A 27,198-nucleotide genomic window follows, 5' to 3' on the forward strand; every position below is an offset into this window, starting at 1 on the left:
ACTCCACCTGCACTCACCACACCACACTCCACCTGCACTCACCACACCATACTCCACCTGCACTCACCGCACCATACTCCACCTGCACTCACCACACCATACTCCACCTGCACTCACCACACCATACTCCACCTGCACTCACCGCACCACACTCCACCTGCACTCACCGCACCATACTCCACCTGCACTCACCACACCATACTCCACCTGCACTCACCACACCATACTCCACCTGCACTCACCACACCACACTCCACCTGCACTCACCACACCACACTCCACCTGCACTCACCGCACCACACTCCACCTGCACTCACCGCACCACACTCCACCTGCACTCACCGCACCACACTCCACCTGCACTCACCACACCATACTCCACCTGCACTCACCGCACCATACTCCACCTGCACTCACCGCACCATACTTCACCTGCACTCACTATACCATACTCTACCTGCACTCACCGCACTCACCACACCACACTCCACCTGCACTCACCACACCACACTCCACCTGCACTCACCACACCATACTCCACCTGCACTCACCGCACCATACTCCACCTGCACTCACCGCACCATACTTCACCTGCACTCACTATACCATACTCTACCTGCACTCACCGCACTCACCACACCATACTCCACCTGCACTCACCGCACCATACTCCACCTACACTCACTATACCATACTCTACCTGCACTCACCGCACTCACCGCACCATACTCCACCTGCACTCACCGCACCATACTCCACCTACACTCACTGTACCATACTCCACCTGCACTCACCGCACCATACTCCACCTGCACTCACGGTACCATACTCCACCTGCACTCACGGTACCATACTCTACCTGCACTCACCGCACCATACTCCACGTGCACTCACCGCACCGTACTCCACCTGCACTCACCGCACCATACTCCACCTGCACTCACCGCACCATACTCCACCTGCACTCACCGCACCATACTCTACCTGCATTCCCTGCACCATACTCCACCTGCACTCACCACACCATACTCCACCTGCACTCACCGCACCACACCACCTGCACTCACCGCACCACACTCCACCTGCACTCACCGCACCATACTCCACCTGCACTCACCGCACCACACCACCTGCACTCACCGCACCACACTCCACCTGCACTCACCGCACCATACTCCACCTGCACTCACCGCACCACACCACCTGCACTCACCGCACCACACTCCACCTGCACTCACCGCACCATACTCCACCTGCACTCACCGCACTGCACTCACCGCACCACACTCCACCTGCACTCACCGCACCATACTCCACCTGCACTCACCGCACCATACTCTACCTGCATTCCCTGCACCATACTCCACCTGCAACCACCGCACCATACTCCACCTGCACTCACCGCACCACACCACCTGCACTCACCGCACCATACTCCACCTGCACTCACCGCACCATACTCCACCTGCACTCACCGCACTGCACTCACCGCACCACACTCCACCTGCACTCCCCGCACCATACTCCACCAGCACTCACCGCACCACACTCCACCTGCACTCACCGCACCACACTCCACCTGCACTCACCGCACCATACTCCACCTGCACTCACCGCACCACACTCCACCTGCACTCACCGCACCATACTCCACCTGCACTCACCGCACCATACTCCACCTGCACTCACCGCACCACACTCCACCTGCACTCACCGCACCATACTCTACCTGCACTCACCGCACCATACTCCACCTGCACTCACCGCACCATACTCTACCTGCATTCCCTGCACCACACTCCACCTGTACTCACTGTACCATACTCCACCTGCACTCACCGCACCATACTCCACCTGTACTCACTGTACCATACTCTACCGGCACTCACCAAACCATACTCTACCGGCACTCACCGCACCATACTCTACCGGCACTCACCGATCCATACTCTACCGGCACTCACCGATCCATACTCTACCTGCACTCACCGAACCTTTCCCTACCTGCACTCCCGCACCATACTCTACCTGCACTCGCCGCACCATACTCTACCTGCACTCACCACACCACACTCTACCTGCACTCCCCGCACCACACTCCACCTGCGCTCACCGCAGCACACTCCACCTGCGCTCACCGCACCACACTCTACCTGCACTCACCGAACCTTTCCCTACCTGCACTCCCGCACCATACTCTACCTGTATCATACTCTACCTGCACTCCCCGCACCATACTCTACCTGCACTCCCCGCACCTCACTCTACCTGCACTCCCCGCACCATACTCTACCTGCACTCACCACATGCTAGGCTACCTCTACACAGTACATTTCAGTTGACTCCTGCTGTATTCTCTGCACTCTGCTGTGCCTACATCCACTACTTCCCACCTCTATTCATTGCACTCTAATCCCAGGGTGACTAGGGTCACATCCAGAACTGCTGCAGCATCAGGTCTTATGCTCTTGTCACATCCAGAGCTGCAATCCCAATTCTATTACATGATGTATTACGCTCATCTCATCCCGAGCTACATGCAGAATGCCGCTGGTATATCAGGTCCTATGGTCGAGTCAGATCTTGGGCTGCAGACATAATTGTGCTGTTACATTGTGTCTTATACTCCGGTCACATCCAGGACTTCATCTATAATGGCCTTTTATAGCATTTCTGTAATATGATGGCACTGTGGGGCCTCATGATGTCATTTTAGGGGTGCGGCTCTGAGTTACCTACATAGTAAACCTCTACATGGCTACAACCACCACTAGGGGGAGCTCACTGCATACAGCTATATACAGCCACCACTAGGGGGAGCTCACTGCATACAGCTATATACAGCCACCACTAGGGGGAGCTCACTGCATACAGATATATACAGCCACCACTAGGGGGAGCTCACTGTGTACATATATATACAGCCATCACTAGAGGGAGCTCACTGTATACAGATATATACAGCCACCACTAGGGGGAGCTCACTGTGTACATATATATACAGCCATCACTAGAGGGAGCTCACTGTATACAGATATATACAGCCACCACTAGAGGGAGCTCACTGTATACAGATATATACAGCCACCACTAGGGGGAGCTCACTGTGTACATATATATACAGCCATCACTAGAGGGAGCTCACTGTATACAGATATATACAGCCACCACTAGGGGGAGCTAACTGTGTACATATATATACAGCCACCACTAGGGGGAGCGCACTGCATACAGATATATACAGCCACCACTAGAGGGAGCTCACTGTATACAGATATATACAGCCACCACTAGGGGGAGCTAACTGTGTACATATATATACAGCCACCACTAGGGGGAGCGCACTGCATACAGATATATACAGCCATCACTAGAGGGATCTCGCTGCATACAGATATGTACAGCCACTACTGGGGGGAGGGGGGCACGCTGTATATAGATATATACAGCCACCACTAGGGGGAGCGCACTGTGTACATATATATATATATATATATATATATATATATATACAGTACAGCCATCACTAGAGGGAGCTCACTGTATACAGATATATACAGCCACCACTAGAGGGAGCTCACTGTATACAGATATATACAGCCACCACTAGAGGGAGCTCACTGTATACAGATATATACAGCCACCACTAGAGGGAGCTCACTGCATACAGATATATACAGCCACCACTAGAGGGAGCTCACTGTATACAGATATATACAGCCACCACTAGGGGAAGCTCACTGTATACAGATATATACAGCCACCACTAGGGGAAGCTCACTGTATACAGATATATACAGCCACCACTAGGGGAAGCTCACTTTCTACAGATGTACAGCCACCACTTGGCGAAGCTTACTACATACAGATATATACAGCCACCACTAGGGGGAGCTCCCTGTATCTATATATATATAAAGCTGAAAGCCCTCACTGACTCACTGACTCACTGACTGACTCGCCAAAAGTTCTCCAACTTCCCGATGTCGTAGAAACATGAAATTTGGCGCAAGCATAGATTATCTCCAAAATAGGAAAAGTAATTGGGTCCCAACTCGATTATTCAATTCTAGCGCAAAAGAATTGGCGTCGAAATTGTACGTACATAATCTAAATCTCTCACTTCCCGGTGTCATAGAAACATGAAATTTGGCACGAGCATTGATTATGTCATAAATAGGAAAAGTTAATGGGTCCCAACTCCATTATTCAATTCTATGCGCAAAAGAATTGGCGTCGAAATTTTACGTACGGAATCTAATTTTCTCACTTTCCGGTGTCATAGAAATGTGAAATTCGGCACGAGCATTGATTATGACATAAATAGGAAAAGCTAATGGGTCCCAACTCGATTATTCAATTCTATGCGCAAAAGAATTAGCGTCCAAATTTTATGTACGTAATCTAATTCTCTCACTTCCTGATGTCATTTTATATGAAGGAAACGCCGTATGGTTACCTCCACGTGGTGTTTCCTGGGTAACGCAGAGAACTATGCAAAATGGTGAACATATGTTTTTTCTCAGTATCTCTAAAGTAACCACGACTTCATAAGATTTTCCGTGTGAACACCAGATAAACACCAGTACCAAATTAACTCGGGCGAAGCAGGGTATATCAGCTAGTATATATATAAAGCTGAAAGCCCTCACTGACTCACTGACTGACTGACTCACTCACTCACTCACTCACTGACTCACTCACTGACTCACTCACTGACTCACTCACTGACTCGCCAAAAGTTCTCCAACTTCCCGATATCGTAGAATTTTGGCGCAAGCATCGATTATCTCCAAAATAGAAAAAGCTAATGGGTCCCAACTTGATTATTCAATTCTATGCGCAAAAGAATTAGCGTCCAAATTTTACGTACGGAATCTAATTTTCTCACTTTCCGGTGTCATAGAAACGTGAAATTTGGCACGAGCATTGAATATGCCATAAATAGGAAAAGCTAATGGGTCCCAACTAGAGATGAGCGAACGTACTCGTCCGAGCTTGATACTCGTTCGAGTATTAGCGTGTTCGAGATGCTCGTTACTCGTAACGAGTACCACGCGATGTTCGGGTTACTTTCACTTTCCTCTCTGAGACGTTAGCGCGCTTTTCTGGCCAATTGAAAGACTGGGAAGGCATTACAACTTCCCCCTGCGACGCTCAAGCCCTATACCACCCCCCTGCTGTGAGTGGCTGGGGAGATCAGGTGTCACCCGAGTATAAAAATCGGCCCCTCCCGCGGCTCGCCTCAGATGCATTCTGACATACTTTAGGGAAAGTGCTGCTGATGGTGGAGCTGCTGTAGGGAGAGTGTTGGGGCTCTTGAAGCCTAAAATACTCCCAACGGTCCTTCTTAGGGCCACATCTAACCGTGTGCAGTACTGTGGAGGCTGCTTTTTGCAGTGTTGCACATTTTTTTTTTTTTTGTATATCAGCCGTGCAGAGCATTGCGCCCTGCAGTAATTATACATAGTCCAGGGCCAGTAGTGGTGAGGCAGGGACAGAAGACATATATTGTGAGGCAGGGACAGAAGACATATTTATTGAATATAGGCAGTGGGCCTTTGCAAATACATTTGGGGAAAAAAATCTATTTGGGCTGCCTGTGACTGTCCTCAGTGTTCTGGGTCTCTGCTGGGTGTAGTAGTTCTCCAAATTCATACGCAGCCAGCTAAGTGTTACAGCGGGCTTGCGCAAAATTATTTCCTGGCTCTTTTTGGGCTGTGAAATCACCGCTGTATTGCAGTCCACAGTGCAACACTCTGCAGTTCTTTGACATACTCCAGGGCCTTCTGCACTACTGGTAATACAGCATGCTGAGGGGTAGGGGTAAGCCTAGAGGACGTGGACGCGGGCGAGGACGCGGAGGCCCAAGTCAGGGTGTGGGCACAGGCCGAGCCAGTGCGGTGGCCAGGGGTAGAGGCAGGGCCAGACCGAATAATCCACCAACTGTTTCCCAAAGCGCCCCCTCGCGCCATGCCACCCTGCAGAGGTCAAGGTGCTCTACGGTGTGGCAGTTTTTCACAGAGACGCCTGACGACCGACGAACAGTGGTGTGCAACCTTTGTCGCGCCAAGATCAGCTGGGGAGGCACCACCAACAGCCTCACCACCACCAGCATGCGCAGACATATGATGGCCAAGCACCCCACAAGGTGGGACGATGCCCGTTCACCGCCTCCGGTTTGCACCACTGCCTCTCCCCCTGTGCCCCAACCTGCCACTGAGATCCAACCCCCCTCTGAGGACACAGGCACTACCGCCTCATGGCCTGCACCCACACGCTCACCTTCGCTGTCCTCGGCCCCATCCAGCAATGGCTCTCAGCGCAGCGTCCAGCCGTTGCTAGCGCAACTGTTTGAGCGCAAGTACGATGCCACGCACCCGCACGCTCAAGTGTTAAACGTGCACATAGCCAAATTGATCAGCCTTCAGATGCTGCCGTATAGGGTTGTGGAAACGGAGGCTTTCAAAAGCATGATGGCGGCGGTGGCCCCGCGCTACTCGGTTCCCAGTCGCCACTACTTTTCCCGATGTGCCGTCCCAGCCCTGCACGACCACGTCTCCCGCAACATTGTACGCGCCCTCACCAACGCGGTTACTGCCAAGGTCCACTTAACAACGGACACGTGGACAAGCACAGGCAGGCAGGGCCACTACATCTCCCTGACGGCACATTGGGTGAATTTAGTGGAGGCTGGGACCGAGTCAGAGCCTGGGACCGCTCACGTCCTACCCACCCCCAGAATTGCGGGCCCCAGCTCGGTGGTGGTATCTTCGGCGGTGTATGCTTCCTCCACTAAAGCACCCTCCTCCTCCTCCTCCTCCTCCTCCTCCTACGCAACCTCTGTCTCGCAATCAAGATGTGTCAGCAGCAGCACGTCGCCAGCAGTCGGTGTCGCGCGGCGTGGCAGCACAGCGGTGGGCAAGCGTCAGCAGGCCGTGCTGAAACTACTCAGCTTAGGAGAGAAGAGGCACACGGCCCACGAACTGCTGCAGGGTCTGACAGAGCAGACCGACCGCTGGCTCGCGCCGCTGAGCCTCCAACCGGGCATGGTCGTGTGTGACAACGGCCGTAACCTGCTGGCGGCTCTGCAGCTCGGCAGCCTCACGCACGTGCCATGCCTGGCCCATGTCTTTAATTTGGTGGTTCAGCGCTTTCTGAAAAGCTACCCACGCTTGTCAGACCTGCTCGGAAAGGTGCGCCGGCTCTGCGCACATTTCCGCAAGTCCAACACGGACGCTGCCACCCTGCGGACCCTGCAACATCGGTTTAATCTGCCAGTGCACCGACTGCTGTGCGACGTGCCCACACGGTGGAACTCTACGCTCCACATGTTGGCCAGGCTCTATGAACAGCGTAGAGCTATAGTGGAATACCAACTCCAACATGGGCGGCGCAGTGGGAGTCAGCCTCCTCAATTATTTACAGAAGAGTGGCCCTGGTTGGCAGCCATCTGCCAGGTCCTTGGAAACTTTGAGGAGTCTACCCAGATGCTGAGCGGGGATGCTGCAATCATTAGCGTCACCATTCCTGTGCTATGCCTCTTGAGAAGTTCCCTGCAAAGCATAAAGGCAGACGCTTTGCACTCGGAAACGGAGGTGGGGGAAGACAGTATGTCGCTGGATAGTCAGAGCACCCTCCTGTCTATATCTCAGCGCGGTGAGGAGATGGAGGAGGGGGAGGAGCATGAAGAGGAGGGGGAAGAGACAGCTTGGCCCACTGCTGAGGGTACAGATGCTGCTTGCCTGTCATCCTTTCAGCGTGTATGGCCGGAGGAGGAGGAGGATCCTGAAAGTGATCTTCCTAGTGAGGACAGCCATGTGTTGCGTACAGGTACCCTGGCACACATGGCTGACTTCATGTTAGGATGCCTTTCTCGTGACCCTCGCATTACACGCATTCTGGCCACTACGGATTACTGGGTGTACACACTGCTCGACCCACGGTATAAGGAGAACCTTTCCACTCTCATTCCCAAAGAGGAAAGGGGTTCGAGAGTGATGCTATACCACAGGGCGCTGGTGGACAAACTGATGGTAAACTTCCCATCCGACAGCGCTAGTGGCCGAAGGCGCAGTTCCGAGGCCCAGGTAGCAGGGGAGGCGCGGAGATCAGGCAGCATGTACAGCGCAGGCAGGGGGAACACTCTCCAAGGCCTTTGCCAGCTTTATGGCTCCCCAGTAAGACTGTGTCACCGCTCCCCAGTCAAGGCTGAGTCGGCGGGAGCACTGTAAAAGGATGGTGAGGGAGTACGTAGCCGATCGCACGACCGTCCTCCGTGACGCCTCTGCCCTACAACTACTGGGTGTCGAAGCTGGACACGTGGCCTGAACTAGCGCTGTATGCCCTGGAGGTGCTTGCTTGTCCTGCGGCTAGCGTCTTGTCGGAGAGGGTGTTTAGTGCGGCTGGGGGAATCATCACGGATAAGCGTACCCGCCTGTCAACCGACAGTGCCGACAGGCTTACACTCATCAAGATGAACAAAGCCTGGATTTCCCCAGACTTCTGTTCTCCACCAGCGGACAGCAGCGATACCTAAACAATACGTAGGCTGCACCCGCGGATGGAAGCATCGTTCTCTATCACCATCCAAAACGGGGACATTTCTGCTTCATCAATCTGTGTATAATATTCATCCTCCTCCTCCTCCTGCTCCTCCTCCTGAAACCTCACATAATCACGCTGAACGGGCAATTTTTCTTAGGCCCACAAGGCTCACTCATAGAATTTTTGTAAACAATTTTTAGACGTTTTAATGCTCATTAAAGCGTTGAAACTTTCACCTCAACCAATTTTTATTTTAACTGGGCTGCCTCCAGGCCTAGTTACCACTTAAGCCACATTAACCAAAGCGATTAATGGGTTTCACCTGCCCTCTTGGTTGGGCATGGGCAATTTTTCTGAGGTACATTAGTACTGTTGGTACACCAATTTTTGGGGCCCTCGTCTACAGTGTAATCCAATTAATTTTTAGCCCACCTGCATTAAAGCTGACGTTACATCAGCTGTGCTGGGCACTGCAATGGAATATATTTATGTACCGCCGGTGGCTTCCTGGCACCCACCCATGCTGTGGGTCCACAGGGAATTATAAATGCATCTGTGTCCACTTCTAAATAACCCCAGTCTGACTGGGGCATGCAGTGTGGGCCGAAGCCCACCTGCATTAAACATGACATTACTACCTCAGCTGTGCTGGGCAATGCAATGGGTTATATTTATGTACCGCCGGTGGCTTCCTGGCACCCACCCATGCTGTCGGTCCACAGGGACTTCACAATAGGGAGTTGTACCTGCCTGTGTCTATGAATTAAAAACCCCGGTCAGGTTGGGGCATGCAGTGTGGGCCGAAGCCCACCTGCATTTAATCGGACGTTACCTCAGCTGTGATGGGCACTGCAATGGGATACATTTATGTACAGCCGGTGGGTTCCAGGGAGCCACCCATGCTGTGGGTGCACACGGAATTCCCATTGCGGAGTTGTACCTGCCTGTGACTATTTATAAAAAGCCGCGGTCTGACTGGGGCATGCAGACACCTTGACAGAATGAATAGTGTGTGGCACATGGGTTCCCCATTGCTATGCCCACGTGTGCAGCTCCAGATGGAGGTGGCACAGGATTGGATTTCTCATTGCTTCTGTACAGCATTGTGGGCTATCGCCCCGCCCCTTTTAAAGAGGGTCGCTGGCTGGCCGTGCCAACCCTCTGCAGTGTGTGCCTGTGGTTCCTCCTCATGGCACATGCACTTATAAATAGACATGAGGGTGGCGTGGCATGAGGGCAGCTGAAGGCTGGGCAGGGACAGTTTGGTGTGCGCTGTGGGCACTGGGTCGTGGGGGGGGGGTTGGGCAGCATGTAACCCAGGAGAAGTGGCAGCGGAGTGTCATGCAGGCAGTGATTATGCTTTGTTGGAGGTAGTGTGGTGCTTAGCTAAGGTATCCATTGCTAATGAGGGCTTTTCAGAAGTAAAAGTTGTTGAGGGGGGGGGGGCACTCTTGCCGCTATTGTGGCTTAATAGTGGGACCTGTGAACTTGAGATGCAGCCCACCATGTAGCCCCTCGCCTGCCCTATCCGTTGCTGTGTCGTTCCCATCACTTTCTTGAATTGCCCAGATTTTCACAAATGAAAACCTTAGCGAGCATCGGCGAAATACAAAAATGCTCGGGTCGCCCATTGACTTCAATGGGGTTCGTTACTCGAAACGAACCCTCGAGCATCGCGAAAAGTTCGTCTCGAGTAACGAACACCCGAGCATTTTGGTGCTCGCTCATCTCTAGTCCCAACTCCATTATTCAATTCTAAGCGCAAAAGAATTAGTGTCCAAATTTTATGTACGTAATCTAATTCTCTCACTTCCTGATGTCATTTTATATAAAGTAAACGTCACATGGTTACCTCCCCGTGGTGTTTCCTGGGTAACGCAGAGAACTATGCAAAATGGTGAACATATGTTTTTCCTCAGTATCTCTAAAGTAACCACGACTTCATAAGATTTTCCGTGTGAACACCAGATAAACACCAGTACCAAATGAACTCGGGCGAAGCCGGGTATATCAGCTAGTATATATATATAAAGCTGAAAGCCCTCACTGACTCACTGACTGACTCACTGACTGACTCGCCAAAAGTTCTCCAACTTCCCAATGTCGTAGAAACATGAAATTTGGCACACGCATAGATTATCTCCAAAATAGGAAACGTAATTGGGTCCCAACTCGATTATACAATTCTAGCGCAAAAGAATTGGCGTTGAAATTTAACATACATAATCTAAATCTCTCACTTCCCAATGTCATAGAAACTTAAAATTTGGCACGGGCATTGATTATGTCATAAATAGGAAAAGCTAATGGGTCCCAACTCGATTATTCAATTCTAGCGCAAAAGAATTAGTGTCCACATTTTACATACGGAATGTATTTTTCTCACTTTCCGGTGTCAAAGAAACATGAAATTTGGTACGAGCATTGATTATGTCATAAATGGGAAAAGTTAACGGGTCCCAACTCGATTATTCAATTCTAGCGCAAAAGAATTAGCATCCAAATTTTATATACGGAATGTATTTTTCTCACTTCCCGATGTCATAGAAACGTGAAATTTGGCAGGAGCATTGATTATGTCATAAATAGGAAACGCTAATGAGTCCCAACTCAATTATTCAATTCTATGCGCAAAAGAATTTGCGTCCAAATTTTACGTACATAATCTAAATCTCTCACTTCCCAATGTCATAGAAACGGGAAATTTGGCAGAAGCATTGATTGTGTCATAAATATGAAAAGTTAATGAGTCCCAACTCGATTATTCCATTCTAAGTGCAAAAGAATTAGTGTCCAAATTTTAATCGAATTCGAATTCTCTCACTTCCTGATGTCATTTTATATGAAGGAAACGTCGCATAGTTACCTCCCCGCGGTGTTTCCTGGGTAACGCAGAGAACTATGCAAAATGGTGAACATATGTTTTTCCTCAGTATTTTCCTCTAAAGTAACCACGACTTCATAAGATTTTCCGTGTGAACACCAGATAAACACCAGTACCAAATTAACTCGGGCGAAGTCGGGTATATCCACCACTCTGTCGAGCTCACATATATACAGCCATCACTATGGGAGCTCACTATATACAGATATATACAGCCAACACTAGGGGGAGTTCACTACATACACATACATACAGCCACCACTAGGGGAAGCTCACTGTACACAGATATATACAGGCACCACTAGGGGGAGCTCCCTACTTATAGATATATACATACACCACTATATCGAGCTCACTGTATACAGATATATAAATCCACCACTAGGGGTAGCTCACTGCATACATACACATACATCCACCACTAGGGGGAGCTCACTACATACAGATATATACCACTATATCGAGCTCACTGTATAAACATATATAGAGCGACCACTAGGGGGAGCTCACTGTATACAGATATATACAGCTACCACTATATTGAGCTCACTGTATACATATATATACAGCGACCACTAGGGGGAGCTCACTATATACAGATATATACATCCACTACTAGGGGGCACTCACTGTATACAGATATATATCCACTACTAGGGTGAGCTCACTACATACAGTTACATACAGCCATCACAAGGGGAAGCTCACTGTATACAAATATATACATCAACCACTAGGGGGAGCTCACTGCATACACATATATACAGACACCACTAGGGGGGCCTCACTACTTACAGATATATATATAGCCACCACTAAAGGGAGCTCACTACAAACAGAAATATACAGCCACCACTAGAGGGAGCTCACTGCATACATACACATACATCCACCACTAGGGGTAGCTCACTACATGGAGATATATACCACTACCACTATATCGAGCTCACTGTATACACATATATAGAGCGACCACTAGAGGGAGCTCACTGTATTCAGATATACACAGCTACCACTATATCGAGCTCACTGTATACATAAATATACAGCAACAACAAGGGGGAGCTCACTGTATACAGATATATACTTCCACTACTAGAGGGCACTCACTGTATACAGATATATATATATCCACTCCTAGGGTGAGCTCACTACATACAGTTATATACAGCCATCACAAGGGGAAGCTCACTGTATACAAATATATACAGACACCACTAGGGGGAGCTCACTGCATACACATATATACAGCCACCACTAAAGGGAGCTCGCTACAAACAGAAATATACAGCCACCATTAGGGGAAGGTCACTACATACAGATATATACAGCCACCATTATATAGAGCTCATTTTATACACCAATATACAGAGACCACGAGGGGGAGCTCACTGTATACGGATATATAAAGCCACCACGAGGGGATGCTCACTGTATACAGTTATATACATCCAACACTAGGGCGAGATCACAACATACAGATATATACAGCCACCACTATATAGAGCTCAGTGTATACACCTATATACAGCCACCACTAGGGGAGCTCAGTACATATAGAAATATACGGCCACCACCAGGGGGTTCTTCCTACATACAGATATATATAGTCACCACTAGGTGGAGCTTACTGTGTACACATATATACAGCCACTACTAGGGAAAGAAAACTGTGTACACTTATATACAGCCGCAACTAGTGAGAGCTCACTGTATGCATATATATACAGCCACCACAAGGGGGAGTACACTGCAAACAAATATATACAGCCACGACTAAAAGGAGCTCACTGTATACAGATATATACAGCCAACACTTGATAGCTCACTAAAGATACATTCATACAGCTGCCATTGCTCACCCTAGTGGAGGCAATAGGTTCCTTTAACAATCACTAACAGTGTCCACGACTAGATAGAGCTACCAGTGTCCACCACTACATAGAGCTACCAGTGTCCACCACTACATACACCTACCAGTGTCCACCACTACATAGAGCTACCAGTGTCCACCACTACATAGCGCTACCAGTGTCCACCACTACATAGAGCTACCAGTGTCCACCACTACATAGAGCTACCAGTGTCCACCACTACATAGAGCTACCAGTGTCCACCACTACATAGACCTACCAGTGTCCACCACTACATAGCGCTACCAGTGTCCACCACTACATAGCGCTACCAGTGTCCACCACTACATAGAGCTACCAGTGTCCACCACTACATAGAGCTACCAGTGTCCTCAACTACATAGAGCTACCAGTGTCCTCAACTACATAGAGCTACCAGTGTCCACCACTACATAGAGCTACCAGTGTCCACCACTACATAGAGCTACCAGTGTCCACCACTACATACACCTACCAGTGTCCACCACTACATAGAGCTACCAGTGTCCACCACTACATAGCGCTACCAGTGTCCACCACTACATAGAGCTACCAGTGTCCACCACTACATAGAGCTACCAGTGTCCACCACTACATAGAGCTACCAGTGTCCACCACTACATAGACCTACCAGTGTCCACCACTACATAGCGCTACCAGTGTCCACCACTACATAGCGCTACCAGTGTCCACCACTACATAGCGCTACCAGTGTCCACCACTACATAGAGCTACCAGAGTCCATCACTACATAGCGCTACCAGTGTCCACCACTACACCGCGCTACCCGTGTCCACCACTACACCGCGCTACCAGTGTCCACCACTACATAGAGCTACCAGAGTCCATCACTACATAGAGCTACCAGTGTCCACCACTACATAGAGCTACCAGTGTCCACCACTACATAGCGCTACCAGTGTCCACCACTACATAGAGTTACCAGTGTCCACCACTACATAGAGCTACCAGTGTCCACCACTACATAGAGCTACCAGTGTCCACCACTACATAGAGCTACCAGTGTCCACCAATACATAGAGCTACTATTGTCCACCACTACATAGCGCTACCAGTGTCCACCACTACATAGCGCTACCAGTGTCCACCACTACATAGCGCTACCAGTGTCCACCACTACATAGCGCTACCAGTGTCCACCACTACATAGCGCTACCAGTGTCCACCACTACATAGAGTTACCAGTGTCCACCACTACATAGAGCTACCAGTGTCCACCACTACATAGAGCTACCAGTGTCCACCACTACATAGAGCTACCAGTGTCCACCACTACATAGAGCTACCATTGTCCACCACTACATAGCGCTACCAGTGTCCACCACTACATAGCGCTACCAGTGTCCACCACTACATAGCGCTACCAGTGTCCACCACTACATAGCGCTACCAGTGTCCACCACTACATAGCGCTACCAGTGTCCACCACTACATAGCGCTACCAGTGTCCACCACTACATAGAGTTACCAGTGTCCACCACTACATAGAGCTTCCAGTGTCCACCACTACATAGCGCTACCAGTGTCCACCACTACATAGCGCTACCAGTGTCCACCACTACATAGCGCTACCAGTGTCCACCACTACATAGAGCTACCAGTGTCCACCACTACACAGAGCTACCAGTGTCCACCACTGCATAGCGCTACCAGTGTCCACCACTACATAGCGCTACCAGTGTCCACCACTACATAGCGCTACCAGTGTCCACCACTACACAGAGCTACCAGTGTCCACCACTACACCGCGCTACCAGTGTCAACCACTACGTAGCGCTACCAGTGTCCACCACTACATAGGGCTACCAGTGTCCACCACTACATAGGGCTATCAGTGTCCACCACTACATAGCGCTACCAGTGTCCACCACTACGTAGCGCTACCAGTGTCCACCACTACGTAGCGCTACCAGTGTCCACCACTACGTAGCGCTACCAGTGTCCACCACTACGTAGCGCTACCAGTGTCCACCACTACGTAGCGCTACCAGTGTCCACCACTACGTAGCGCTACCAGTGTCCACCACTACGTAGCGCTACCAGTGTCCACCACTACGTAGCGCTACCAGTGTCCACCACTACGTAGCGCTACCAGTGTCCACCACTACGTAGCGCTACCAGTGTCCACCACTACGTAGCGCTACCAGTGTCCACCACTACGTAGCGCTACCAGTGTCCACCACTACGTAGCGCTACCAGTGTCCACCACTACATACACCTACCAGTGTCCACCACTACATAGAGCTACCAGTGTCCACCACTACATAGAGCTACCAGTGTCCACCACTACATAGAGCTACCAGTGTCCACCACTACATAGAGCTACCAGTGTCCACCACTACATAGAGCTACCAGTGTCCACTACTACATAGAGCTACCAGTGTCCACTACTACATAGAGCTACCAGTGTCCACCACTACATATACCTACCAGTGTCCACTACTACATAGCGCTACCAGTGTCCACCACTACATAGAGCTACCAGTGTCCACCACTACATAGAGCTTCCAGAGTCCACCACTACATAGAGCTTCCAGAGTCCACTACTACATAGAGCTACCAGTGTCCACCACTACATAGAGCTTCCAGAGTCCACCACTACATAGAGCTACCAGTGTCCACCACTACATAGAGCTACCAGTATCCACCACTACATAGCACTACCAGTGTCCACCACTACATAGAGCTTCCAGAGTCCACTACTACATAGAGCTACCAGTGTCCACCACTACATAGAGCTACCAGTGTCCACCACTACATAGAGCTACCAGTGTCCACCACTACATAGAGCTACCAGTGTCCACCACTACATAGAGCTACCAGTGTCCACCACTACATAGAGCTTCCAGAGTCCACTACTACATAGAGCTACCAGTGTCCACCACTACATAGAGCTACCAGTGTCCACCACTACATAGAGCTACCAGTGTCCACCACTACATAGAGCTACCAGTGTGCACCACTACATAGAGCTTCCAGAGTCCACTACTACATAGAGCTACCAGTGTCCACAACTACATAGAGCTACCAGTGTCCATAACTACATAGAGCTACCAGTGTCCACAACTACATAGAGCTACCAGTGTCCACCACTACATAGCGCTACCAGTGTCCACCACTACATAGAGCTTCCAGAGTCCACCACTACATAGAGCTTCCAGAGTCCACCACTACATAGAGCTACCAGTGTCCACCACTACATAGAGCTACCAGTGTCCACCACTACATAGAGCTACCAGTGTCCACCACTACATAGAGCTACCAGTGTCCACCACTACATAGAGCTACCAGTGTCCACCACTACATAGAGCTTCCAGAGTCCACCACTACATAGAGCTACCAGTGTCCACCACTACATAGAGCTATCATTGTCCACCACTACAAAGAGCTACCAGTGTCCACAACTACATAGAGCTACCAGTGTCCACAACTACATAGAGCTACCAGTGTCCACAACTACATAGAGCTACCAGTGTCCACCACTACATAGAGCTACCAGAGTCCACCACTACATAGAGCTTCCAGAGTCCACTACTACATAGAGCTACCAGTGTCCACCACTACATAGAGCTTCCAGAGTCCACTACTACATAGAGCTACCAGTGTCCACCACTACATCGAGCTACCAGTGTCCACCACTACATCGAGCTACCAGTGTCCACCACTACATCGAGCTACCAGTGTCCACCACTACATCGAGCTACCAGTGTCCACCACTACATCGAGCTACCAGTGTCCACCACTACATAGAGCTACCAGTGTCCACCACTACATAGAGCTACCAGTATCCACCACCACATAACACTCCCAGTGTTCACCACAACATAGAGCTACCAGTGTCCACCACAACATAGAGCTACCAGTGTCCACCACAACATAGAGCTACTAGTGTCCACAACTACATAGAGCTACCAGTGTCCACAACTACATAGAGCTACCAGTGTCCACCACTACATAGAGCTACCAGTATCCACCACCACATAACACTCCCAGTGTTCACCACAACATAGAGCTACCAGTGTCCACCACAACATAGAGCTACCAGTGTCCACCACAACATAGAGCTACTAGTGTCCACCACTACATAGAGCTACCAGTGTCCACCACTACATAGAGCTACCAGTGTCCACCACTACATAGAGCTACCAGTGTCCACCACTACATAGAGCTACCAGTGTCCACCACTACATAGAGCTACCAGTGTCCACCACTACATAGAGCTACCAGTGTCCACCACTACATAGAGCTACCAGTGTCCACCACTACATAGAGCTACCAGTGTCCACCACTACATAGAGCTACCAGTGTCCACCACTACATAGAGCTACCAGTGTCCACCACTACATAGCGCTACCTGTGTCCACCACTACATAGCGCTACCAGTGTCCACCATGACATAGCGCTACCAGTGTCCACCACTACATAGAGCTACCAGTGTCCACCACTACATAGCGCTACCAGTGTCCACCATGACATAGCGCTACCAGTGTCCACCACGACATAGCGCTACCAGTGTCCACCACTACATAACGCTAGCAGTGTTCACCACTATATAGCACTACCAGTGTCCACCACTACATAGAGCTACCAGTGTCCACCACTACATAACGCTAGCAGTGTTCACCACTATATAGCACTACCAGTGTCCACCACTACATAGAGCTACCAGTGTCCACCACTACATAGAGCTACCAGTGTCCACCACTACATAGAGCTACCAGTGTCCACCACTACATAGAGCTACCAGTGTCCAACACTACAGAGAGCTACCAGTGTCCAACACTACAGAGAGCTACCAGTGTCCACCACTACGTAGTGCTACCAGTGTCCTCTAACATCTCCAACACATTATATGTCCCCCAGAGTGCAACCAGTAACATCTCCAACACATTATATGTCTTCCAGAGTGCAGCCAGTAACATCTCCAACACATTATATGTCCCCCAGAGTGCAGCCAGTAACATCTCCAACACATATGTCCCCCAGAGTGCAGCCAGTAACATCTCCGACACCTTATATGTCCCCCAGTGTGCAGCCAGTAACATCTACAACACATTATATGTCCCCCAGAGTGAGTCCAGTAGCATCTACAACACATTATATGTCCCCCAGAGTGCGGCCAGTAACATCTACAACACATTATATGTCCCCCAGAGTGCGGCCAGTAACATCTCCAACACATTATATGTCCCCCAGAGGGCAGCCAGTAATATCCCCAACGCATTATATGTCCCCCAGGTGGTAGCTGTCCTGTGCCGCCGTGGGCCTCCTGTTGTAACCCTACTCTATATGTGGTGGCTCCGGGGCCCCCATAACTCTCTCTTCTTTCTCCTAGATGAGGTCGGCGCTCTGGTATTCGATATCGGATCCTACTCGGTGCGGGCTGGTTACGCCGGTGAAGATTGTCCCAAGGTATGAGCCTTCTCATGAAGCTCCTGGTGTCCACAGCTTTTATAGGGGGTCCCACAGGGTAATGAATGGGGGTACAAAGAAGTAGTCACAGCTTCCAGGTGGAGGGTAGATAACCCCACTGATGCTGATGAATGCCCCCCAGTGTCCCCCATAATTTCTCCCTCGTCCATTGTTTCCTCAGGCCGACTTTCCGACCACTCTGGGGGTCTTCTCTCCGGATGACTCTCTGTCCTCGGAGCTGGAGAAGGATCGGAAGCTGAGCCGGGTCTATTACATCGACACAACGTGCCTTCACGTCCCGCGGCCACTTACCGAGGTCACGTCACCGCTGAAGAACGGCATGAGTGAGACCGATGCGCCAAAACTCAGCCAAGCCATGTGTGTTGTCTGCCAGCTCTCCGCTCATCATGTGCCATCCTGTGCTTCCGGCTGTCCCTGGTCTCACTGCAACCATTACCCATAATTCTTCATTACCATGGGTGAGGGCATCGCTATGCCAGGACCCCCACCGACGGACGTGGCGGCCACCGGCCATTACTTGCAAGGGTGTTTGTAGACCTTGGAAACACCAAACACGTAAATGATGGAACTGACCTGTGAAAGAGAACAGCGCCCCCTAGAGCCAGTAGTCCCTGCTGCAGTGCAGTCAGTGCCTGGGCATTGGTACGGTACCAGAATATGCTGGCAGTGTGATGTAGGTACATTAACCCCTCGCAGCTGCGCTCACATGACGGGTGGCTGACAAACTGGTAGAAAGCGTGACGACGCAGAGGCTCGCTACATGGCGATCAGAAGACGAGCGATGTCATGGCTGACTCCATATCCGCTGTGTTTCAGTATCCCACGTGATATCTGCCGCCTCACTGCTGTGTATGATATCTTACAGTTGAAGATTGGGACGCCTTCCAGGCCATACTGGACCACACCTTCAACAAACACCTGAAGTCCGACCCCGCCCTACACCCCATTCTCATGTCCGAAGCCCCGGTAAGTAAGGGGGAGGGGCTGGCTCCCTTTTGTACCACCCTGCAGGGGGAGGGCCGGCTCATAGCTCCCTTCTGTATCACCCTGCAGGGGGCGGGGCCGGCTCATAGCTCCCTTCTGTATCACCCTGCAGGGGGCGGGGCCGTCTCATAGCTCCCTTCTGTATCACCCTGCAGGGGGCGGGGCCGTCTCATAGCTCCCTTCTGTATCACCCTGCAGGGGGCGGGGCCGTCTCATAGCTCCCTTCTGTATCACCCTGCAGGGGCCGTCTCATTGCTCCCTTTTGTATCACCCAGTAGGGGGCAGGGCTGGCTCATAGCTCCCTTCTGTATCACCCTGCAGGGGGAGGGGCCAGCTCATAGCTCCCATCTGTGTCACCAAGCAGGGGGCGGGGCTGGCTCATAGCTCCCTTTGGTAGTACCCTGCAGGGGGCGGGGCCGTCTCATAGCTCCCAGCTGTGCCACCCAGTAGGGGGCGGGGCCGGCTCATAGCTCCCTTCTGTATCACCCTGCAGGGGGCGGGGCCAGCTCATAGCTCCCATCTGTGTCAACCAGCAGGGCGCGGGGCCGGCTCATAGCTCCCTTCTGTATCACCCTGCAGGGGGCGGGGCCGTCTCATAGCTCCCTTCTGTATCACCCTGCAGGGGACAGGGCTGGCTCATAGCTCTCTTCTTTATCACCCTGCAGGGGGCGGGGCCGGCTCATAGCTCCCTTCTGTATCACCCTGCAGGGGGAGGGGCCAGCTCATAGCTCCCTTCTGTATCACCCTACAGCGGGCAGGGCCGGCTCATAGCTCCCTTCTATGTCACCCGGTAGGGGGCGGGGCCGGCTCATAGCTGCCTTTTGTATCACCCTGCAGGGGGCGGCGCTGGCTCATAGCTGCTTTCTGTATCACCCTGCAGGGGGCGGGGCTGGCTTATAGCTCCCATTTATGTCACCCGGCAGGGGGCGGGGCTGGCTCATAGCTCCCTTCTGTATCACCCTGCAGGGGGCGGGGCCGTCTCATAGCTCCCTTCTGTATCACCCTGCAGGGGGCGGGGCCGTCTCATAGCTCCCTTCTGTATCACCCTGCAGGGGGCGGGGCCGTCTCATAGCTCCCTTCTGTATCACCCTGCAGGGGGAGGGGCCGGCTCATAGCTCCCTTCTGTATCACCCTGCAGGGGGCGGGGCCGTCTCATAGCTCCCTTCTGTATCACCCTGCAGGGGGCGGGGCCGTCTCATAGCTCCCTTCTGTATCACCCTGCAGGGGGCGGGACTTACTTCTCCTTTTTCTTTTTAGTGGAACGCCCGGGCGAAGCGGGAGAAGCTGACAGAATTGATGTTTGAACATTATAACATCCCGGCTTTCTTCCTGTGTAAGACGGCGGTGCTGACCGCGTATCTTTCAGGAGCCGTAGGGTGCGGGGCCAGGGGCAGGCCTGACAGATGGGGGGCAGCGGGGCGATGGTTATGATGGCCAGGGTAGGAGCTGCTTGGTTTGATAATTAGGGGTCTAGTTCCCAGTGTGGTATTCAGGGGAGATGCTCTGCAGACTATGATGTCATGTGGGGTGATATTTGAGGTATGGTGTTGTGGGGTGATGCTCTGCAGAGTGTGATGTCATGTGGGGTGATATTTGGGGTATGATGTTTTGGGGTGATGCTCTGCAGGGTGTGATGTCATGTGGGGTGATATTTGGGGTATGATGTTGTGGGGTGATGCTCTGCAGGGTGTGATGTCATGTGGGGTGATATTTGGGGTATGATGTTGTGGGGTGATGCTCTGCAGAGTGTGATGTCATGTGGGGTGATATTTGGGGTATGATGTTGGGGGTGATGCTCTGCAGAGTGTGATGTCATGTGAGGTGATATTTGGGGTATGATGTTGTGGGGTGATGCTCTGCAGGATGTGATGTCATGTGGGGTGATATTTGGGGTATGATGTTGGGGGTGATGCTCTGCAGGGTGTGATGTCATGTGGGGTGATATTTGGGGTATGATGTTGGGGGTGATGCTCTGCAGGGTGTGATGTCATGTGGGGTGATATTTGGGGTATGATGTGGGGTGATGCTCTGCAGGGTGTGATGTCATGTGGGGTAAGATTTGGGGTATGATGTTGGGGGTGATGCTCTGCAGGGTGTGATGTCATGTGGGGTGATATTTGGGGTATGATGTTGTGGGGTGATGCTCTGCAGGATGTGATGTCATGTGGGGTATGATGTTGGGGGTGATGCTCTGCAGGATGTCATGTCATGTGGGGTGACATTTGGGGTATGGTGTTGTGGGGTGATGCTCTGCAGGGTGTGATGTCATGTGGGGTGATAATTGGGGTATGATGTTGTGGGGAGATGCTCTGCAGACTGTGATGTCATGTGGGGTGATATTTGGGGTATGATGTTGGGGGTGATGCTCTGCAGGATGTGATGTCATGTGGGGTGATATTTGGGGTATGATGTTGGGGGTGATGCTCTGCAGAGTGTGATGTCATGTGGGGTGATATTTGGGGTATGATGTTGGGGGTGATGCTCTGCAGGGTGTGATGTCATGTGGGGTGATATTTGGGGTATGATGTTGTGGGGTGATGCTCTGCAGGGTGTGATGTCATGTGGGGTATGATGTTGGGGGTGATGCTCTGCAGAGTGTGATGTCATGTGGGGTGATATTTGGGGTATGATGTTGTGGGGTGATGCTCTGCAGTGTGTGATGTCATGTGGGGTGATATTTGGGGTATGATGTTGGGGGTGATGCTCTGCAGGATGTGATGTCCTGTGGGGTGATATTTGGGGTATGATGTTGGGGGTGATGCTCTGCAGGGTGTGATGTCCTGTGGGGTGATATTTGGGGTATGATGTTGTGGGGTTATGCTCTGCAGGATGTGATGTCATGTGAGGTGATATTTGGGGTATGATGTTGGGGGTGATGCTCTGCAGAGTGTGATGTCATGTGGGGTGATATTTGGGGTATGATGTTGGGGGTGATGCTCTGCAGGATGTGATGCCATGTGGGGTGATATTTGGGGTGTGATGTTGGGGGTGATGCTCTGCAGGGTGTGATGTCATGTGGGGTGATATTTGGAATATGATGTTGGGGGTGATGCTCTGCAGGGTGTGATGTTGGGGGTGATGCTCTGCAGAGTGTGCTGTCATGTGGGGTGATATTTGGGGTATGATGTTGTGGGGTTATGCTCTGCAGGGTGTAATGTCATGTGGGGTGATATTTGGGGTATGATGTTTTGGGGTGATGCTCTGCAGGGTGTGATGTCATGTGGGGTGATATTTGGGGTATGATGTTGTGGGGTGATGCTCTGCAGAGTGTGATGTCATGTGGGGTGATATTTGGGGTATGATGTTGGGGGTGATGCTCTGCAGAGTGTGATGTCATGTGGGGTGATATTTGGGGTATGATGTTGTGGGGTGATGCTCTGCAGGGTGTGATGTCATGTGGGGTGATATTTGGGGTATGATGTTTTGGGGTGATGCTCTGCAGGATGTGATGTCATGTGGGGTATGATGTTGGGGGTGATGCTCTGCAGTGTGTGATGTCATGTGGGGTGATATTTTGGGTATGATATTGGGGGTGATGCTCTGCAGGATGTGATGTCATGTGGAGTGATATTTGGAGTATGATGTTGGGGGGTGATGCTCTGCAGAGTGTGATGTCATGTGGGATGATATTTGGGGTATGATGTTGGGGGTGATGCTCTGCAGGGTGTGATGTCCTGTGGGGTGATATTTGGGGTATGATGTTGTGGGGTGATGCTCTGCAGAGTGTGATGTCATGTGGGGTGATATTTGGGGTATGATGTTGGGGGCGATGCTCTGCAGGATGTGATGTCATGTGGGGTGATATTTGGGGTATGATGTGGGGTGATGCTCTGCAGAGTGTGATGTCATGTGGGGTGATATTTGGGATATGATGTTGTGGGGTGATGCTCTGCAGGGTGTGATGTCATGTGGGGTGATATTTGGGGTATGATGTTGTGGGGTGATGCTCTGCAGAGTGTGATGTCATGTGGGGTGATATTTGGGGTATGATTTTGCGGGGTGATGCTCTGCAGGGTGTGATGTCATGTGGGGTGATATTTGGGGTATGATGTTCTGGGGTGATGCTCTGCAGGATGTGATGTCATGTGGGGTGATATTTGGGGTATGATGTGGGGTGATGCCCTGCAGGGTGTGATGTCATGTGGGGTGATATTTGGGGTATGATGTTGGGGGTGATGCTCTGCAGGGTGTGATGTCATATGGGGTGATATTTGGGGTATGATGTTGGGGGGTGATGCTCTGCAGGGTGTGATGTCATGTGGGGTGATATTTGGGGTATCATGTTGTGGGGTGATGCTCTGCAGAATGTGATGTCATGTGAGGTGATATTTGGGGTATGATGTGGGGTGATGCTCTGCAGGGTGTGATGTCATGTGGGGTGATATTTGGGGTATGATGTTGTGGGGTGATGCTCTGCAGAGTGTGATGTCATGTGGGGTGATATTTGGGGTATGATGTTAGGGGTGATGCTCTGCAGGGTGTGATGTCATGTGGGGTGATATTTGGGGTATGATGTTTTGGGGTGATGCTCTGCAGGGTGTGATGTCATGTGGGGTGATATTTGCGGTATCATGTTGTGGGGTGATGCTCTGCAGGGTGTGATGTCATGTGGGGTGATATTTGGGGTATGATGTGGGGTGATGCTCTGCAGGGTGTGATGTCATGTGGGGTGATATTTGGGGTATGATGTTGTGGGGTGATGCTCTGCAGGGTGTGATGTCATGTGGGGTGATATTTGGGGTATGATGTTGGGGTGATGCTCTGCAGGGTGTGATGTCATGTGGGGTGATATTTGGGGTATGATGTTTTGGGGTGATGCTCTGCAGGGTGTGATGTTGGGGGGTGATGCTCTGCAGAGTGTGATGTCATGTGGGGTGATATTTGGGGTATGATGTTGGGGGTGATGCTCTGCAGGGTGTGATGTCATGTGGGGTGATATTTGGAGTATGATGTTGGGGGTGATGCTCTGCAGGGTGTGATGTCATGTGGGGTGATATTTGGGGTATGATGTTGTGGGGTGATGCTCTGCAGGGTGTGATGTCATGTGGGGTGATATTTGGGGTATGATGTTGGGGGTGATGCTCTGCAGGGTGTGATGTCATGTGAGGTGATATTTGGGGTATGATGTTGGGGGTGATGCTCTGCAGAGTGTGATGTCATGTGGGGTGATATTTGGGGTATGATGTTGTGGGGTGATGCTCTGCAGGGTGTGATGTCATGTGGGGTGATATTTGGGGTATGATGTTGGGGGTGATGCTCTGCAGAGTGTGATGTCATGTGGGGTGATATTTGGGGTATGATGTTGGGGGTGATGCTCTGCAGGGTGTGATGTCATGTGAGGTGATATTTGGGGTATGATGTTGGGGGTGATGCTCTGCAGAGTGTGATGTCATGTGGGGTGATATTTGGGGTATGATGTTGTGGGGTGATGCTCTGCAGGGTGTGATGTCATGTGGGGTGATATTTGGGGTATGATGTTGGGGGTGATGCTCTGCAGGGTGTGATGTCATGTGGGGTGATATTTGGGGTATGATGTTGTGGGGTGATGCTCTGCAGGGTGTGATGTCATGTGGGGTGATATTTGGGGTATGATGTTGGGGGTGATGCTCTGCGGAGTGTGATGTCATGTGGGGTGATATTTGGGGTATGATGTTGGGGGTGATGCTCTGCAGTGTGTGATGTCATGTGGGGTGATATTTGGGGTATGATGTTGGGGGGTGATGCTCTGCAGGATGTGATGTCATGTGGGGTGATATTTGGGGTATGATGTTGTGGGGTGATGCTCTGCAGGGTGTGATGTCATGTGGGGTGATATCTCGGTATGATGTTGTGGGGTGATGCTCTGCAGGGTGTGATGTCATGTGGGGTGATATTTGGGGTATGATGTTTTGGGGTGATGCTCTGCAGGATGTGATGTTATGTGAGGTGATATTTGGGGTATGATGTTGGGGGTGATGCTCTGCAGGGTGTGATGTCATGTGGGGTGATATTTGGGGTATGATGTTATGGGGTGATGCTCTGCAGGGTGTGATGTCATGTGGGGTGATATTTGGGGTATGATGTTGTGGGGTGATGCTCTGCAGGGTGTGATGTCATGTGGGGTGATATTTGGGGTATGATGTTGTGGGGTGATGCTCTGCAGGGTGTGATGTCATGTGGGGTGATATTTGGGGTATGATGTTATGGGGTGATGCTCTGCAGAGTGTGATGTCATGTGGGGTGATATTTGGGGTATGATGTTGGGGGTGATGCTCTGCAGGGTGTGATGTCATGTGGGGTGATATTTGCGGTATGATGTTGGGGGCGATGCTCTGCAGAGTGTGATGTCATGTGGGGTGATATTTGGGGTATGATGTTGGGGGTGATGCTCTGCAGGGTGTGATGTCATGTGAGGTGATATTTGGGGTATGATGTTAGGGGTGATGCTCTGCAGGGTGTGATGTCATGTGGGGTGATATTTGGGCTATGATGTTGTGGGGTGATGCTCTGCAGGGTGTGATGTCATGTGAGGTGATATTTGGGGTATGATGTTAGGGGTGATGCTCTGCAGGGTGTGATGTCATGTGGGGTGATATTTGGGGTATGATGTTGGGGGTGATGCTCTGCAGGATGTGATGTCATGTGGGGTGATATGTGGGGTATGATGGGGGTGATGCTCTGCAGGGTGTGATGTCATGTGGGGTGATATTTGGGGTATGATGTTGTGGGGTGATGCTCTGCAGGGTGTGATGTCATGTGGGGTGATGCTCTGCAGAGTGTGATGTCATGTGGGGTGATATTTGGGGTATGATGTTGGGGGTGATGCTCTGCAGGGTGTGATGTCATGTGGGGTGATATTTGGGGTATGATGTTGGGGGTGATGCTCTGCAGGATGTGATGTCATGTGGGGTGATATGTGGGGTATGATGGGGGTGATGCTCTGCAGGGTGTGATGTCATGTGGGGTGATATTTGGGGTATGATGTTTTGGGGTGATGCTCTGCAGGGTGTGATGTCATGTGGGGTGATGCTCTGCAGAGTGTGATGTCATGTGGGGTGATATTTGGGGTATGATGTTGGGGGTGATGCTCTGCAGGGTGTGATGTCATGTGGGGTGATATTTGGGGTATCATGTTGTGGGGTGATGCTCTGCAGAATGTGATGTCATGTGAGGTGATATTTGGGGTATGATGTGGGGTGATGCTCTGCAGGGTGTGATGTCATGTGGGGTGATATTTGGGGTATGATGTTGGGGGTGATGCTCTGCAGAGTGTGATGTCATGTGGGGTGATATTTGGGGTATGATGTTGTGGGGTGATGCTCTGCAGGGTGTGATGTCATGTGGGGTGATATTTGGGGTATGATGTTGTGGGGTGATGCTCCGCAGGATGTGATGTCATGTGGGGTGATATTTGGGGTATGATGTTGGGGGTGATGCTCTGCAGGATGTGATGTCATG

At 51.1% G+C, this 27,198-nt stretch overlaps 1 protein-coding gene across 1 annotated transcript in view; it reads left to right on the forward strand.

Annotated features, from left to right (window-relative positions):
* Window positions 1-27,198, forward strand: part of ACTL6B (actin like 6B) — a 90,056-nt gene that overhangs the window by 6,526 nt on the left and 56,332 nt on the right. Inside the window, exons 2-5 of the mRNA XM_066593938.1 lie at window positions 18,680-18,756; window positions 18,938-19,100; window positions 19,643-19,743; window positions 21,019-21,116. Of these exons, the coding sequence (XP_066450035.1) occupies window positions 18,680-18,756; window positions 18,938-19,100; window positions 19,643-19,743; window positions 21,019-21,116 (439 nt within the window). The remainder of the gene's footprint in view (window positions 1-18,679; window positions 18,757-18,937; window positions 19,101-19,642; window positions 19,744-21,018; window positions 21,117-27,198) is intronic.

Source organism: Eleutherodactylus coqui, chromosome 2 (assembly GCF_035609145.1).
Source record: "Eleutherodactylus coqui strain aEleCoq1 chromosome 2, aEleCoq1.hap1, whole genome shotgun sequence".
Lineage (NCBI taxonomy): Eukaryota > Metazoa > Chordata > Amphibia > Anura > Eleutherodactylidae > Eleutherodactylus > Eleutherodactylus coqui.